The 18657-nt window shown below is 41.5% G+C and overlaps 1 protein-coding gene across 1 annotated transcript in view; it reads right to left on the bottom strand.

The window, feature by feature from the left end:
• Nucleotides 1-18432, bottom strand: part of cpne7 (copine VII) — a 41740-nt gene extending 23308 nt beyond the window's left edge. Inside the window, exons 1-6 of the mRNA XM_033626272.2 lie at nucleotides 18296-18432; nucleotides 17205-17272; nucleotides 16789-17084; nucleotides 8747-8929; nucleotides 8435-8509; nucleotides 4560-4634 (exon numbers count right to left, since the gene is read on the bottom strand). Coding sequence (XP_033482163.1) covers nucleotides 4560-4634; nucleotides 8435-8509; nucleotides 8747-8929; nucleotides 16789-16962 — 507 coding nt within the window. The 5' untranslated portion in view covers nucleotides 16963-17084; nucleotides 17205-17272; nucleotides 18296-18432. The remainder of the gene's footprint in view (nucleotides 1-4559; nucleotides 4635-8434; nucleotides 8510-8746; nucleotides 8930-16788; nucleotides 17085-17204; nucleotides 17273-18295) is intronic.
• Between the last annotated feature and the right edge of the window lie 225 nt (nucleotides 18433-18657).

Below are 18657 nucleotides of genomic sequence, written 5' to 3'. Positions count from 1 at the left end.
CAGGCGTCTGAGTGCAGAGCAACACTTATTATTTAGGTCAATTGATTCTTTAGGGAGGAAAACAAATGATTACTGTGTGTGTGTGTGTGTGTGTGTGTGTGTGTGCGCGTGTGTGTGACTGTGGCGGCTGGGGGGGGGGGGGGGGGGGGGTGAGGGGGCTTTGTGAACACCGAATGAGAGTTAATGCTGCATTTCCCGCCACATTAGCCAGATACATCTCCTGAGGGACAAGGACAGGAGCAAAAAGAGCCATAGCATCCTGTCTTTGTTGTCATGGCAACTGCAAGCCAGTGTCGTCAGCGGCATGGGCACAGATGTCAAAATTCAATCATTACCACTTACCGTGATCTAATATTGCGTCATTAATCCTCCTGTTTATTAGCATGTATGCTGGGATCCTTCAGTATCTGCGGCAGGTTGAGGTGATACAGCTGATGAGCAGCTAATTGGAAACCATGCTGCTTCACTCATCATCTGTTAGATAAAGAGCTACACCCAACATCTAACTGCTGGTTTAGTGGCAGCTAATTTGCATTGTAAAGACACTGAGCATATAACACACCTGATTGCTGATAAAATCAAATAATTATGGGAACTTGATTATAATAATGTAAAAGTTACTTTGTGTGACCTGTTGACATCCACCATTTGCCTGATAAATAATATCTTTGCTTACATATATTAAGCAGTTAAAGCTGCACAACCAGAATGTACAGTTTTGATTCATCAAATGTCAAACAGACAAAGTTAGCGTCTAGCAGGTGAACATAGTGGAGCATTTAACACCTAATAAGCTAAACGATGGAGCTGGTGGAGACCAAAACTTAGCGAGAAAGTGAATGAGTGAATCAGGTGGTTAGAAACACGACTCACAATTAATGATCCTCTGTATGTCTGCTGGATGTTTATGCAGTCTACTGTTTGCTAACTACTTTTGGGCAAGTTACTTAAAAATTTGTTTAGAAATTACTCAACAGCAAAAGGAATGAAAATCATTTCTTTACTCTACTTGCTCAGCCCATCTCCCTTTGTGCCTTTTAAACTACTTCAAATCCTCCACACACACTTTAAATCTTGTGTTTTTAACATGCATAAAGAAGAAATAGAGTTTTAACATGACAAATCTCTGAATCAAATGGCTTTCATCTAATGACGATAGAGCTGCGGGGGTGAGGGCCAATATTTCGGGCTGATTCGGTGTAGCAAGCTAATATGCGAGTTCAAGGCCCTGACACACCAAGCCAACGGTTGGCTGTCAGTCAACGTTGGGCCATTGGTGAGCATCTGTCACCCTCGTTGGTGCGGTGTGTCCCACACCGTTGCCCCTCGTCAGCCTCCGTTGGTTTTCTTTTTAAATCTGTGACAGTGGAGCCTGTCAGTGCGTTCAGCTCAGTGCACGAGGAGAGAAATGGAAGTGAGGAAAGCAAACAAACTACCACTGTCTGCTGGTGTGGAAAGTTATTTCCTGTTACGCAGGTGCTGTGCATTTGTGCTGGTTGACCGTCAGCTGTAGTCCTTGAGGTGTGTTCATGTGTAATTTTTTCAGCTGAGACACGGCGATGTCACGCAACGCAGCAGGGGGGTTTTATCGCCTCTAGTTTTCTGAAGTCAGTTTGGTGTGTCGGGGCCTTAAGACTTCCTCCTATGTGTGCCAGTCATTTTGGCAAATCACTATAAACAGATATCTGATTACAAATGCTAAAACATTTTTTTTTTAAAAACTAGTATAAAGCTAACTTGTCAAAATATGATAGCCAGTGGGTCAATGCTACTCCAACTACATACATATAGATTCTGCATTCATATGCACAAAGTGATGACACAGCACCGTCATTAACACGCTCACCACCAACAAGTGTTTAAAGGTCTAGTGTGCAGGGTTAATGGCATCTTAACTGAAACTTCTCCCATGTGCAAAGAATGTAAAAAAAAAAAAATCGGGGCTACTGAAGAAACATGACAGACTCAGAGGGAGAAGACTCGGTCCTTATGTAGATGTAAACAGCTCATTCTAAAGTTATGAAAATACAGGGATTCTTATTTTCAGGTGATTATAAACTTAAGAAAACATAGTTATGAATATTACATTCCCTCTCCACCAATAGATGCCCCTCAGTCCTACACACTGGACCTTTAAGGTGAACATATGTCAATACAGTATTTACAGCTACTTTTGTTGCCCTTAAGTGGCCAAACAAAAAAAAAATCATTTCAGCAATTATCCTGTCTCATTTTAATCTGACAGAGAAGTAGTCCACTTCTAATACAAGAAATACTAACTCTGCATATGTGACAGCAAACACTGCTCACACCTATGCTTGTTGTTGACACATAAATGTTTGCACAAATGATGCATAAATGAGCCCGACTTCTGTGACAACACCAAACTAGACGTCTCATAACCAGAGCCTGAGCTTTTCCTAGTTTATTCTGACCAAGTTATGTCTGTAATCATCCACCTAAAGATGGGCTGTTAGAAATTGGCCGTGCATGTAAACAAAGTCAGCGTCTATCATTTTCTGCATCAGTGTTTTTGGATATTTGGCATCAAGAACCAAACTCTGCTCCAAATAAGCTGCTGAAATGTTTGTTCAGAGTGAAAACATGAACACTTTTGTGCCTCGGTGGCACATAATTACACACCACTGCTCCACAGCGATGCGCCCACAGCCGTAATCACATCAGTTTAAATAAAACAAGCAGGTGGATCCTCCAGGCAGAAAGTCAATACTTCCAGTAGCATACTGGATATATGAGGCAAATATCACATGCAGGGGAAGATGCACTTCATAGCAAGGATTTTTTTCTCCCCTTATCATCTCCCTCCTGTAAGAGTCAGGTTCAATTTCACTGTCAGAGTCGCAGGAAACTGCAAACTGCAATTTCAAAAATAAATGTACATGCTGTAGAAAATCTGAATCTTCCTCCGAATACCTCTGGGAATCAGGGGCAGCCTGTGAGTGAGGCGTCCTGAGGCTCGCTCCTAAGAACATGGAGTGACTTCAGATCATCAGAGTTGTAATTGGATGTAAGCTCCCGCAGTCTTTTTGATTGAAACATGCCTTTGGCAAAGTTTGATAGTGTGAGAGCAGGAGCAGTTAAGGTCGGTGATATCCGGACTTAAAGTGGAACCGACAAGTAATAACACACATTTTACATATGATATCATGTGCTTACATGTCATTTACATGTTGACAGCATCATGTAACTAAAACGTGTGATATCCAGTGGTATTATCACTTTTTTTCTCTCCCTGTAACTTCAAATATAGATTTAAAAATAATACACGTGTGTAACTTAAAGGTCAGTGATACATTGAGGGTACTTTCTCAGGCACAGCATCACAATTATCACATACTACTACTATCACTATGCCTGTCTAGTAGGGCTTTACCTGACTCAGAATTATGTCAGTTGAATCAGATTTGCCCGTTCAATCTGAATTTTCAACTATTTATTTGTTATATAAAGTCTGGGAGTTTGAAGTGGCAGTGATGTTCATGTAATGTTTATATAGTAATCTGAGTTGATGCGTGCTAACTATGCTAACGATGAATCATACATATGCTAACAATATTTTTCGACTGTATGATGGTAAGTTGCTGTGAGCTGTAAGTTTGCCAACTGAGTCCGTTTTTATTCATCCAAAATTGTTGCATGTCTAAAAATAAATATGACTTCACATTGTGTCAAGTTGAGTCCGAAACTTTCGTCCATCATTAAAATATTCAGAATGGTGCGATTTTTTTGCATTTTTTGTTTTCATCACAAGCCTTTAGAGACGTTTGACCATGAATCGGTGAAGAAAACGTGGGGGCGGGACACAGCCAGGTCTCTCAGTATGATTTCATGACTCAGACAGCTCACTTTCAACAGGTCAGATCGTAATATTCAGGTGGATGATGACGAAGAGGAGGAGGATGTGGACCGCACACAAAATGCGGAGAGAGGCAGGAAGCACAGCTCCGCCCCTTCATGCAGCTGCGGTGCCAAATGAAAAACAGGGAGGGAGTGGTGACAGCCAGGTAGGCAAAAGAAGGAGATGTGTCTTTTCATTTTGTCATGTATTGCGAATTTTCACAGCGAATAGAACAATAAAACGCATCAGAATCAGTGTGTGAGTTTTCTGTGCTGAAACATTTTTTTCGGGTGATGGATTAAAAGAAACGCATCTGGGGAAAAAAAGGGCTCGGTGTGTGGAGGCTTTTAAGCAGGAGCTAAAAGATAATATTATCTCAGAGCCTGACTCCAGGCAGCTGCCTCCATCTCACTCAGACTCACCCTGGGTTTGTGTCTGCAGCTGCCTGTACCGGAGAGCAGCATTAAAACAAGGTGTGCTTGATCTGCAGCTAAATCTGAGGACCAAAACTTCCCCAGAAGCACACTGCACACTGACTGACTGCTCGATATGAAGAATCACAGTTGACTGAGGGGTTTCCATCTGATGATTCGGATCTCTGACTTTAAGAGGGCAGCCCCACTGTCTAGTGCTACTAAACCGTACCTAATAAAACTTGAATTGTGTTAGTATTTCCATCAAAACTGTGTGCTCCGCTCACCTTATCATCGAGCTTCTTGGCACAGAAGGAGAGCTCCACATACCCGTTGTTGCCAGAAATTTCCTCGGCATGCACCTGAGAGGAGATAAGATTTGTCAGTAATATTTTGGGCTTTTGGGCTTCATTATTCATGGCAAGAAATCACAACCCCATGATCTACATTTCCGGAAAGGAAAAAAAAAACCTTTAAAGCTCATAAAAGCTACTGTTGTGACTGAAATTGAAACCGCAGACAAGAAACATAAATTTCCGACAAATGACATTGGGTTGCAGAGTAAGATTAAGCCTCTAGAATATTAAAGTGAAGGTATTTATGTGCCCGTATTTAAAACAGACTGCTAAAAATCAGTTTTTATGCACTATTTTTTCCTTTCCAATGCGACTTTTACTTTAGTAGCACCTGCACTATGGTAAGCAGCTAACAGAGTTAAGTGGCTTTTACTTAACAGGGGACTCCAGGACATTAAAACCAGAGTGGAGAGCCCTATTAGCTGCAAAGTAATGGCTCCCTGCTGTTACAGGTTATTATCTCAACTTGAACATTCCACTTTTAATGGATGTGAAAGTTACCACGTGCAGTACAGTGCAAGTGAAAAGTTCTGTAACAGCTCTCTAACATCTCCAAACGGCTGCTTTTGTTTGTTTGCTTGTTTACATGTGTGTGTATGTGTGTTAGTTAAAAAGAATCAGCAAGCACCCTCTGCTGCTCCCTCTGGCCCACTCACGGAACGCGAAAGTTTTGTCTCTCTTTGTTCTTCTATTTGAAATTGACAGAAACTTCACACCAAGCTGCCAGACCTGCAACTGCAGAGCGGACACAGCCAGGGCTTGACAAGGCTTGACAGTGATGATTGGCAAAGTAGGAAACTTGTGCTTTTTATCAGGCAGCTTGTCCTGACAGGTATCGAGCGCAGGGAAACATCTTTATAAAAGGTGTGGGCAGAAGGTGTGAGTATGTGTGTGTGTGTCTCTCTCTCTCTGCGTGCTTGTGTATTTCCACCCTTGTTGGGACCAATAAAGGATTTAGAGTGAACACATTTTTCAAGTTCTGTTTTAAGGTAAATATTTGGTTTTCTGGTTGGGGTCAGGAAAGATTTTGTCTGTGTGTAGGATACACGTTGGGATTAGGGGTGTAGTTGTTATGGTTAAGGTCAGAGTCAGCGCCAGGTGGAGGTTTATAGATCTTTAGGCCCTGAACGCTTTCAGCAAAGCCCAAGAATCTTTACTGTTCAACACACGAGGCATCTTTTGCTCTGAGATGAGATCAGCTTCTGATTCCTGACAGTCAGGTCACTAAAATGGAGCAAGTAAACACAACGCAGGACAGCTACATTTACTAAAACTTCACAAAGTGCTCACATAATTTTTCTTACATACTGTAGTATTCACTTGGCCGTGGGTGGACTATGGGACAATGGGCTCCTGGGCACAGACAAGGAAAAGGTCACATCACCTCTTCTACATAGGAGCAAGAAACAAATATTTCTGGTGATTTTGCCTCTTTTTGTTGTTGTTTTCTGTCTCTTTGTAGTCATTTTTATGACTTTAAGGTTGTTTCGTCCCTTTATGTAGTTAATTTGTCTCTTTTCAGTTCCTTTCCATTTCTTTGTAGTCTTTTGAGTCTGTTCCTGGTCGGTAAGTGTCTCTTTGAGCAGCATATTGCAGGTGAAGGTCAAGGAGGGGCCCTTACACTTTGGGCACTTGGCATTTTGTGTGCACATGCATCGTTTATCTACATGAACATGCAGACTGATTATAAAAAGTAAACATGATGTGAGAAAAAGCAGACACCACTTTGTCCCTGATAATGATGATACTGAAGTGTTGAAGTCCTCGCCGCTCCCTCCCACAGACCCCAAACAATGAGTGCTGCCAGATGACAATACCCCACAGGTGTGCCTTAACAGATCATGTTACCAGTTTGTTCATTCAGTGGCAGCTGATGATAACTGTTCATTTATTTGGTTGTTGTTGTTGTTGTTGTTGGCGATCTGCTTTGTTTGCCATAGCATTTAATTCAGTCAGATTACAGGCTAAGATAAATATGTTGTACATTGTTTAGATTATAGCAATGCTTCAGAGATGTTAAAGGAGGCACGAGCTGTTTTAACAATTTACTGTGTAATAATACCATTAATAATTTGTTTATCCATGTTGTACTTATTTATATTGCAATATTCACTGATTGATGCTTGACTCTAGACCAACTCAAAGATATAAGGTCTATGCACTAGATCTCCACTGTCCCTACAACTGCGCCAGGTTAAGGTTATGATACTGTTAATAGTGGCTCTTTTCCATACACATGTGCTGGCTTGGCTTGACTCAGTTTGACTCGGTGTGTCAGCTCAGCCATCAGGGATTTGCCTCTACGTGCTACAGGGCTACTCACTTGAAGGTGCATCCTTCTTAGAGCTGTTTACTATTGTCAAAGCAGCTACTTATCATCTTTTGAGGCTGTTGTTATGATTTTGCTCAGCATCTGCCACTTACTACTTGAAAACAGAGAAGGAATGACAAAATGACTGTTTAAACATGTCTGAATTATCTGTGAATGATGACGAAGCCTGTCTGATGTAAACTCAGAGCATTAAAACTGGTAATGTAAATGTAATTCAAGGCAGCGTGGTGTGACTCAGTGCATCTAGAAGTACAATTATATCTGTTAGTATGTGTTTGTGTTTCCTAACTGTTATAATTTCTCATTAAAAATAAACTGTATTCGGCTGATTGTGTCTCTGTCACATACAATACATCCATGGGCGTATTTATACATATATTAAAAACAATCACACTTCCTATATAGCAGGTTATATTTTAGTGTCAGTATGTGTGGGAAGCAACTAAATGCAGAATAAGGCTTTAACATAATGATGGCGCAGTGAGTTCTCTATATTTGTGAAGATGAATAGGTCCAAACCTCCTGTTGTGTGACCTCTTACACTTATCCAGAAGGCCCTCAAAAGCTCTTTGCTGTTGGCTCTGGTCGCACATAAAGTCGCACTCGCACTCTGGCGAGAGATGAAATGATTAAGATTTAAAAAGGGTTTTGTCCTTTAAGTTTCACTCGTAGCACAGGGATCCAGTCTAATCTGATTCTATTAATTGAAGTGTTACCTACCCGTCAAAATATTGTGCCATATTAATTTACTGAAGAGCACTTGTATTGGGTTGCACGATATTGAACAAGCCCTGTTATTATGTCTACATCTTATACATACATGGTTACACAGAAAACGTTTAGGCTTACTGAATCTAGTCCACCTCTCTGGTGTATTCCCAAACATTATATTTTCTATGCTACCACGACTGGCTTGTTGTGAGATCATGGTTAATGAACCAACAGCTCTCCTCATCCACATCTGACACATGTGATATCTTACACATGCATCATTTCCTCTTGCTTCCCTGTGTGTATAGGCATGCTTAGCAGGAATGGCGCCCCATGCCACCAAAAATGGACTCTAGCAGCATGTAGAAAGTGCTCAGAGAGGATGTAAACTTTCTCTCTCTGATGCACAGCACCAACATGAAGCCATTCTGTGAGTGGTGCCCTCAACTTTATCAAAACAAAATGTTTTAAAATTGTTCGAAAAGTACAGGATTGAGCTGTTCATTTTTTAAAATCAAATTATGCTGGTAAAGTAAGATAGAATATAAATCCATTATGGTGCCTGACAGTGAACAGATGCGGGATAGGAAAAAACAAAGTCAAAGAACACAGACATCCATTTCACCCATCAATTCGCCATCCATTACTTCTGTCAGCTCTCACTGGCCATTAGCCACAAACTTCCCCTTTCTTGATGTCCAGCAATCTAGACAATTTAATTCACCAGAGCATCAAGGTCGAAAGCACAATGTAAGAAATCTACCGTGATGGTGGATTTTCCGGCATATTTCCCATACTTCAGCAACAAAGGCTTCACCATCTTCTTTTGGGCCACGATCTGCAAAGAGCAAGATAAACACATTGTTGCCCTTGAGCCTTCCTCAGCAGTAAAGCACAGAGCAGAGGGATCTGAGTCATCAATACCAGCATCGGGTATATTTACTACTGACATCACAAAGGGAGATGCTTCTGCATGTTTAAGGTGTTTCATTACAGACAAATCACAGTGTTAGGGCACAATACCAGCTAATACAAGTCAATAAAATGGCAAAGTAAGACAGTAGCATTTGCCTACCTGGCCAAGAGTGCACTCCACCCCACCCAGGAAGTCATCATCGCGGGTCCCGATGCTGTGAGTTCCATGGATGTCGTACACTTCAAATCGCAGCTTCTGAACCTCCTCAAAGTAGTAGTCCCATGTGAAAACCTTGGCAAAGACCGGGTGCAAGTTGCTCTTGATCACTTCCGTCCTGTCCAGCTGAGAGAGAACACATGTTTCAATATATTTAAACATTGTAATATTGCTTATTTTAACTTACTATGAACGTGATTAAAGGGATACTCCAACCCCAAATGATCATTTGCATATCAGTTACCCCCCAATGTTATATTTTGAATTCACGAGGAAAACTTATTATCTTGTTTGCCTTGGGTGAATTAAGAAAAAATTATAGATGAATTGAAGTCATAGGGGTCCGTGTTTAATTACAACAGCAAAACCATATCAAAACATCCATTTGCAAACACTCACACAACTCAGATCCAGGTCTCATTTATCTAGTCGTATGCTCAACACTCCCCAAACACATGCATTCTTACTAAAATCTTACTATTCAAAACACTTCCGCATAACCAGTCACATGCACATCTCAGTAGCGCACCTTGGCAAGTGTGTGCATTTGATTTCTGCTCATGCATTCCTTTGAAATCTGACCTGCCAGATTATTCTTTGACCAGGAAGTGACAAGCATGAGTGAGCAGGCTGTTCTCATGCACTGTTGGTAAGTTTTCCCATGAAAAGTAACGCCCCAAAATTCGTACATATCCCACATAATCATGAGCCATTAATTCATGCGTAACCCATGTATTTTGGAAGGCTGCGATCAAGTGACCAATGGGCTGATGAGACTAAAGAAGGAGACAGTCCCAGCAGTACCCATAAGGAGGCAGGTTGGGGCAGTGGATGTGTCACAAAATACAGGACTTTTCCCAGGAGACCAATGTTCAAAACTATGTGAACTTGGAGTGAACTTTGAATCATTTTAAGGTACGTTGTCACCATGTTTCTTTTCCTCAACCTAATCTTTGTAACTTCAGATTGTTACTGAACTTTACATTAATTGCGTAACATCATTTGTGGGGTGCTAGTTCATAGGATATCATTCAAACTGTTGTATGAGGACTCCTGACCAGTGAACAAAATGGGAGGTGGGATTTCAGTGGAATTCACAGTGTTTTGAATACTAAGATTTTAGGGAAAATGCATGTGTGTGGGAGGTGCTGAGCATACAACTGGATAAATGAGACTTGGAATATACTGCATGAGTTGTGTGAGAGTTTGTAAATTGACGTTTTAATAAGTGTGGCGGTTGTTAAGCCTCCTATGACTTTAATTCATCAAGAGTTATCTCAATATTTGGATTCTGAATTCAACATGGAGCCATGCAAGAAAAACAGCATCTTCATGAATTCAGCATAACGCAGGGTGAGTAATTGATATACAAATGGTCATTCTGTGGGTGAAGCATTCCTTTAAAAGCAATAATATACTTTGTGGAGCTACAGCACTTATACAGATTATAATCTATATAATTTCACAGCAAGATCTCACATAAACAGGACTGGAAAACATGACTTCTTCTATCGTCATACTTATTTTGAGGAACACCAGTGTCTACAGAAGGGCAAGTGATATTACATTCCGTCAAGAGGATGATGTGAGAGAAGATTGGAGGGCTCTGACATTTAATCTCAGCGTACAGAAAATGTCCATGCTTGTCTTTCAGTGCCTGACAAGGAAAAGCTGAGCTCTCTGAGGCCCCATCTGCTCATGATGTAGGATTTAGCTCTCACACAGCTCCACAAACGTTTTTATGCTGCCCAATTTGTCACAAGGACAAATCATCTTTGAACATGATATTTACATCTACAGAGGTTATTTTCTGTCATTAAATGATGACATGCATGCAGAAAACCTCACAATTTTCATGATATGCTGCAGTTATGTTTATATTTAATGCATGATTTGGGGATTGAAAGCCAAATCTATGAAATTATACACCACAAAGGAGAACAGACCGGTGTCCAAAGTCATTACTTCATCGTCCATGGAGCAAGTCCAGACTTGTGTCATGATGACCTCAGACACTGGTGAAATTGCTCTCTTGTTTCTCATCTTGTGGCTTTGGTAGCGATAGCCTTTTTCAGATAAGCATAATGTTTGAACCTCTCTCTAAAGCTGTTTGTATTCTTTCCCCACTCTTCCCATCACTTTCCATATGTTAAAACAAGTTCAACACTGTGAATACCTTCCAGGAGAGACTGTCTGGAAATGCGCACCATTATCTCAATTTTCAGATCATTATTTGATCTCCCCCTCTTTATGACAGCAGGCTTTCCACCTCGCTTACGGGTATGTTGTGATGTTGATGGACATCATGTAAAAGATATTCCCTGTTTGGGGTTTTGATGATGTTGGAAAGCGTTGTCTAACACGCTGGTCTAAAATCTCTCATAAGTGTTCAGTTGGCTTGAGAGCCAGACACTGTAAAGGCTTTAAAACCATGATTTATGTTTTTATAATATATTTTCATACTCATCGAACCATTCGACCCCTTTCAGTGAGAGCATTACCATCCTGACAGAGACCAGTCCCATCAGGATGGAAATATTTCATCATAAAAAATGATGACTTACTTCATGAATAACTGTATTGATCTGCAGTGACTCCTCCGTCTAATGGAGCAAGTGGACCATGCAAATAAAACTCAGCTTCTCTTAAGAAGCAGCTTCTCTATCTTCTATTTTCATTTATTTTGTTTTTTTCCTTATTTGTAACCCGTCTGCGTTATAAAACCTAAAATGACACAATCCTTGTTTATTTCATTATGTATAGTTGTTACTAAGGATGCACAATATTCAACACATTCTCACTCCCACCCATACATCCATTTTCATCCTTTTTATCCAGGGCTGACTCGTGGGGGCAGCAGGCCAAGCAAAGCACCCCAGACGTCCCTCTCCCCAGCAATGCTTTCCAGCTCCTCCTGGGGGACCCCAAGGTGTTCCCAGGCCAGATGAGATATGTAATCCCTCCAGCGCGTCGTGGGTCTACCCCAGGGCCTTCTACCAGTGGGACCTCCAACGGGAGGCACCTAAGAGGCATCCTGATCACCTCAACTGACCCCTTACGATGCAAAGGGCGGCGCTACTCCGAGTTCCCTCCAGATGTCAGAGCTCCTTACCCTATCTCCAAAGCTGAGCCCAACTACCCCACGGAGGAAACTCATTTCGTCCGTTTGTAATTTTTTCGATCACTACCCAGAGCTCATAACCATAGGTGAGGGTTGGGACGTAGATGGGCCAGTAGATTGAAAGCTTCACCATCTGGCTCTTCACCACGAAGATTCCCAACTTATCAAATACCAACATTTGGTCTGTGGCCCTTAACATTAAATTATGACACCCTAGGTAACCCTCCCTCAGGGACAGCATGCAACATGCATTGTGTCCTTTCACAACAAACCTGTGACCTGTGAAAATGTCCGATTTTGTAAGTAATGTACAGTTTCCACTTGTTAAATGCATACAGTCTCTTTTCAAAATAAACTTAGAACAAAGGTCAAAAACTATGCATTTAGGTTTATTTCCTCAGGTTAAGATGACAAATGAACAACTAGGACTAGAAAAAAATCATCATGGTTTGGACTAAAATAACTAAGTTTCTTACTAATGTAATGTAACATCATGTGACACACATCACATGCATCAATAGCATGCTACACATACTAGCAAAACTGACCAAGCGTGGGTATTTGACAACTTGGGAGTGAGACTGGGTTGCAATATTAGATTTATGCTAAATAAATTTATCTGATATGCTGATATTTTCCAACTAATTTTGGCCAGTTGGCGATGTCGATTTCGATAAGTGTTCATTCATTCATTCATTTTCTGTAACCGCTTATCCTGTGCTGGAGCCTATCCCAGCTGACATTGGATGAGAGGCAGGGTACACCCTGGACAGGTCACCAGACTATCGCAGGGCTGACACATAGAGACAGACAACCATTCATGCGCACATTCACACCTACGGACAATTTAGAGTCACCAATTAACCTGCATGTCTTTGGACTGTGGGAGGAAGCTGGAGAAAACCCACGCTGATATGTGGAGAGCATGCAAACTCCGCACAGAAAGGCTCCCCAACTGTAGGGTTTAAACCCCCACCCAAACCAAAAACCCTCTTGCTGTGAGGCAACAATGCTGACCACTGCACCACCATGACGCCGAATGCTCATGTGTTTTTCCCTTAATTGTAGAGAACATCAAGTCTCTCCTTTGGTAGAATTAACATATCAAATGCGCCTGCTCCTACTGTGGTGATCCACTGGCAGATGCAGACACAAAATACAATGCTTTTCAAAATGTTCACATTCACTGGGCAAAAGAACTACTTTGACAAATAAACTGATTCTATCTTAACAGGTTTGGATGATGCTCCCCCTGAGATAATTGCAACAACAGGCACAACCAGTGCAGAAATGCTCATTTCAGGTTGATTCTGATAATTAATTTCAAAGCCTTTATCTTCTGATACCAATGACGTGTCGATACTATCGTGCACCCCTTGTTTTCTCACTGTTGCCAGCTTACCGCTGAGGAATGACGTCTGCCTGAAACATCTCTGCACGAATAAACAATCTAATTGGACTGCTGTCCTGCTGTTGACATTTGATTTTTGTTTTCCAGCATTCAGCACCCTTCTGCACAGAACTTATTACCAATTTGCAATTCAATTTGTTGGTTAGTAAATGTTAAAATGTATCACATTAAAATCTAGGGTTTTGTTTTGTCACATCTTCATTTGCCTGAACTGAGAAATAAACAGCGCTGGGTTGGAGATAAACACACTTTGGTCTCTGTCACGGTTTAAGATGAATAACACGACAAGTTCTTTGGTTAACATCCGCCTCATTATGAAAACAATGATAATGTAAGACAATAATAAATGCGATGGATGGCTAGTAGCAGGGATTGCTCTACTGTTTCCTTTTCACTCTGGCAAACATCACAAAGAAAGAAAAGAACTTCCAGCTAGGACTTGGCTTCTTCAGTCTCATTCATCCCCATTTCTCTTTATTGTCTGCTCTTGTTCGCTTCTTCCTCCTAGCTTTGTGCCATCTGGACGGACAGATTTGGGATGAGTCTGATGAGTCTGTTTGTTGATGAAAGCTTATCAGTGCAACGGAGGATAGGTTGTGCCGAAAGTCTGTGACGCCTGTTTGTTGTTGGTGTGGGGCCAGAATTATAGAGAGATCTCTGACATGGAAAATTAAGGCTTTCTCTAATCAGTTCTGCCAGGTAGGCAGAGCATTATCGCTGCAGCTCGATCACAACAAGCCCCAGTAGCTTAGGTGAGATATCAGCAGTAAGATCAGGTTTTGAATTAACTCACTATCATGAAAATACGTAGAGTCCGGTTTACACAAAAAGATGAGGCATCTGCTGTGGGAGAAAAACGTCAAGTCATCTCCACCCTGCCTCTGTCCTTGGAAGCAAACAGGTGGTAAAATAATGTAATAATGAAATAAACGCAGCTCGACAAATAGCAGCTGCGAGTCAGTGGGGCCATACAGTGTGAGCTCAGAAAAGAGAAAGAGGGTGGCGGAGTTATGAGTGGGCACAGCGTCTTACTCAGTTGTTGACGTAAGTAAACAATTTGCACAGGCAACGGTGCCTCCCTGTGCTGAGGGATCTGACAGCGGAGGATTAGACAACTTGTGTACTCTGTCATGTCAATAGATAGATAGATAGATAGATATTGAGATTGATTTATTCACCCTCCTCCTGCAGCTCTCCCTTCTCCATCCTGTGCCCCTCCCACCAGATAACCACAGTATATCCATATGCACGCCCTTCAAACAGTAAGCCATGTGTTCCCCATACATGGATTTATTTAATTTTATTTCATTGTAAACTTGCACACAGCTCATTAACTCAGCTTCTCCTTGCCCTCTTTTCTCTCTATCTGTTTATTAGCCCACAAATGAGACGTAGAATTTGCTAGCAATTCCACAGTTCCCTCGCCTCGGTTCTCCCGAGGATTCTCCACCATTGAATGAGGTGTTCATCGAAGGGGACGTGCACGCGCATCTGCATTTGTAGGACAGCCAATAGGAACGCCTTCTCTCTGAATTTACCAGTGATTGGCCAAAATCTTACAGGCTAAAAAAAGGAGCCATGGGGAGGTGCAAACAACTTTTCTCTCAGACCACTTGGATTGCATTTAAGCTTAAAGTTCATTATGGGATTTTTGCACAACTTCCTACCCCATCTTTGAGTATTATTCATATTTTATAAGATGGCTGTGTGTTTTGTGTGTAATATGGGTATCTTCCTAGTAACTAGTAACTACAGTACATCTGCCAGAATAAATGTTGGCATTGTATGTTTCTGCAAACCATGGATATCTTAAATTTCTACATTTCATATGTAGCCCCTGAGTTAAAAATTCATGCTCCTTTCCATTTCAATTTTAAATTTTATGTTTTGAAAGCATGGTCAGGTTTAGGCACCAAAAAACCACCCGGTCAGGATGAGAAAAACCTCATGTTTGGGCCAAAAATATAAATGTTGGTTTTAAACATCTGTCTGCTGGTATCTGCGAGTGCCAACGTTTTATTCTGAACATTTTATTCTGGCAACTGGCAAAAAAAAAAAAGAAGTATAACAGAAATGGAATGGAAATGGAAAGACTCAAGTAAAGTACAAATACCTAAAATTGTACTTCAGTACGGTGCAGTTGTAATACTTGGCTGCATGTGTCTATTCTTTCAAATCATACAAAACTGGCTCACTTAGTAAAGCTAAAAATAGGACCATCGCACATGCTTCATTGAACCCAGGTCAATCATCTCATGTAATGACCTCCTATCAAATTACAACCAAGAAAAATCCATAACTACGTGCTCGACACTGTCAGCCAAGTGTTTTTATCATGATAGTGTCTCGAGGTTCCACATTCATACATCCCAAACATCAAACAACCAAAGACTCCCATGTGGCGGGAATCTGGCGGAGTTACACTTAATTATTATCTCCCATTTCCCTGAAAAGATAGCTTTTTGTTGGATGAAGAGTAGCGTGGGGAGAGAAAGAAAAAAAAATCTATATAATTAGATATCCTCTGCTACGTTTTAACACATCCTCTTCTTAATGGAGACATGTGCTTTGACTTTCCCCTCATGAACCAAATGACTTAATTAACAGGGAAATGAGAGACCTGCTGCCTACGCTCCAAATCAGCTTGGGACCAATCCAAGAAAGTAAACATTTTCACCTGGAACACACCTCATCGCATTACCAACCCACTGTTTGCCCACATATGTAGACCAGTGGAATATATATTTATATATATATATATATATATATATATATATATATATATATATATATATATATATATATATATATATATACAGGGCAGGCAGCACAATGTGTTGAAAATTAGTGAACTATGGAGACAGCCAGTGCTCACTCTCTCCCTGCATACGCATTCTCCATTTGACATTTTTAATTCGGAGTCAGACAGCTGTTGTGTAAGCCATGATCTTTTCCGAAAGAGTGAAAAACAGCTGCAAGTTCAGCAAACCATTAACAGATTTATCTCCCTGGTTGATGATTTATGACAACACAGGTTTAGGGATAACTGGAGTGGGACCGAAAATTCATCCCGAAGTAAAACATTTCACACATCACCACTGCTTCGTGTTAAACTCTGAGCTTATCTGTGGCACTGGACAACAAAGGGAAGGCTGGCCAACTGTGCTCTCCAGTCTGTGTAACCATTAGGAAAACATGTTGCTCAGATCACCTCCAGGCACTGTAATGTGAATAATTTGAACTCTTATGTATGTGTTATTCAGGACACGACTCTTTACACATTAAATAATGTGGTTAATGAATCAGGGAGATTAAAAATAGATGGTGAATTAATTTTTAAAGGCTATATACTGCTGCCTATAGAACTGGTGGTTGAGGCTCACACTTTTTCCCAAAAGGTCCAAACTGTGCACAGATTAAAGAAGAAACAAAAACAGGGGAAAGGGGGCTCACCTCTGTCCACTGTCCGTTGTTCTGCACCATGAGTATGACACATGGGTCTGACTTGTTCAGCGTGTCTCGGTCCAGCAGGGCTTTGCAAGACACGCGCAGCTCTACTTTGGAGACGCAGGTAGCCGGACCGCTGAGGCTGGTCGCAGGGGAGGTGGCCTCCTGAACATCATTCATCCTGGCTCAGGGCGAGTGAAGCAGTGCGATGTGGTAGCTCCGAGGGATGGGAAAATGAAGTGGTGGGTTTCGTGGGATCTCAGTAAAGACGTGGCACGCTCACAGGAGACAGGCTCTTTTGACTTGGTGCAGATTTCATGAAAAGAACAGAGATTCCCGTTGAGTCCCGGGGGACCAGAGCAAAACTCAATCTGTTATTACTGCCTGTCAGAGCTATCCCCTTGCGAGGAGTATCATCTCACCTCGGTAATGACGGGAGACAGGACATGAAGGTGGCAGGGCTGTGCTTTGAGGAGCCAAGATCAGATCCCTGTAAAGATTCAGTTAAGTCAGTCAAACCTGCTGCTTTTAAAAGCTCTTAATTCACAAAAGAAGGAGGCTATCTGCACAAATACACACAAAAACCTGATGGTATCATTTTCTGCATGCATCTGCTTTCATTGTTTCCAATTCCAACAATTTAAATGGCACAAAATTGGTATTTTCTCCCCTATTCAGTGGGTAAACAAGAGAAAGTGGCAGATATAATCAGGAATCCGGCAGGCACATGGCTGAGTGGCTTTATTGCACCAGGAGATAACATAAAACTGAGAGTAGGACTTTCATTTGTTGGAGCTCCAGTGTGGAAAGCATCCGCCCTGCTGAAGTGTCCTTGAGCAAAAGCGTGTCTGACCCTGCTGAACTGTTTGAGAGAGAGGAAGAAAAGTATGAGGGCGGGGGCTGGATTTGTTTCTACCAGCATCCTTCACTCTAAGTGTCACATTGTTAGGAGACAGAGTGTAGGTTTGGCTCTCAGCACCAGGGACAGCGCCCGTGTCTTTTTTTTTTTTTTTTTTTTTAATAGCCAGCTGTGAGTCTGGAAACCAGATGTTACCCAAAAGCATCAATCTCAAACTTAACTCACTAAAACTCGGAATATAATCAGATTCAAAGGCTATGATATAAAACCCATGCAAAAGTTAGGCTATAAAAAGCAACACGTCCGCCGCCGATTCAATTCAACAACTTAATCTAATAAAGGCGATACAGGAAACGCTCCTGGATGCTTTCTTAATAATTCATCACAATAAATCAACTCCGCTGCACATCTGAAATCCTCCAAAACCTGCGATCAGGGGCGCAAAACGACGATCTAGCTTCCCTGATCATAATAATAAGCAAAGCGTCGCACTGAGCATGAAGACTTTGATAACATCGTTTGTCTTTGTCTTACTTCCAACAAGAAAACATGCAGCTGATCAATAACAACAAGCCACCGCACTTACAGCCCCTCATTCAAACCTATAAACTCTGCAAGTTAAAAAAAAAAAAGAAGGAGAAACTCACTTCCTACCTTTCGTTGTTCTTTACTTAAACACACTTGTTTTAATCCTCTCCCATAACACACTGCCTGATTTTTTTTTTCTTCCTCCGCCGAAACTCATTGGTTAGACTGGTGAGGAGGGAGTAGGCTCGGCTTGTAGAGAGATGGGGGAGTGGAGAGGAGCCCAGCTGCTGATGTAAGGATGGGGCTTTCACTGGGACTCGATTATTGGGAGTTCAATTTTAAAAACCGAGCAACAGGACGCGAGACCATGGAGATGCTTCACAGTGGCGTTTATTCATCATGATGAGTATCTGGCAGCTCCCACAAAGGATGGCAGCCTGACATGAACACGGTAAATATGTGCATCCAGGCTGAAAGAATGAAGAACT

Source organism: Epinephelus lanceolatus, chromosome 2 (genome assembly GCF_041903045.1).
Source record: "Epinephelus lanceolatus isolate andai-2023 chromosome 2, ASM4190304v1, whole genome shotgun sequence".
NCBI classification, from domain to species: Eukaryota; Metazoa; Chordata; class Actinopteri; order Perciformes; family Serranidae; genus Epinephelus; species Epinephelus lanceolatus.
The sequence above is the reverse complement of the archived record's forward strand: the minus strand, read 5'-3'. Positions and strand labels throughout refer to the sequence as shown.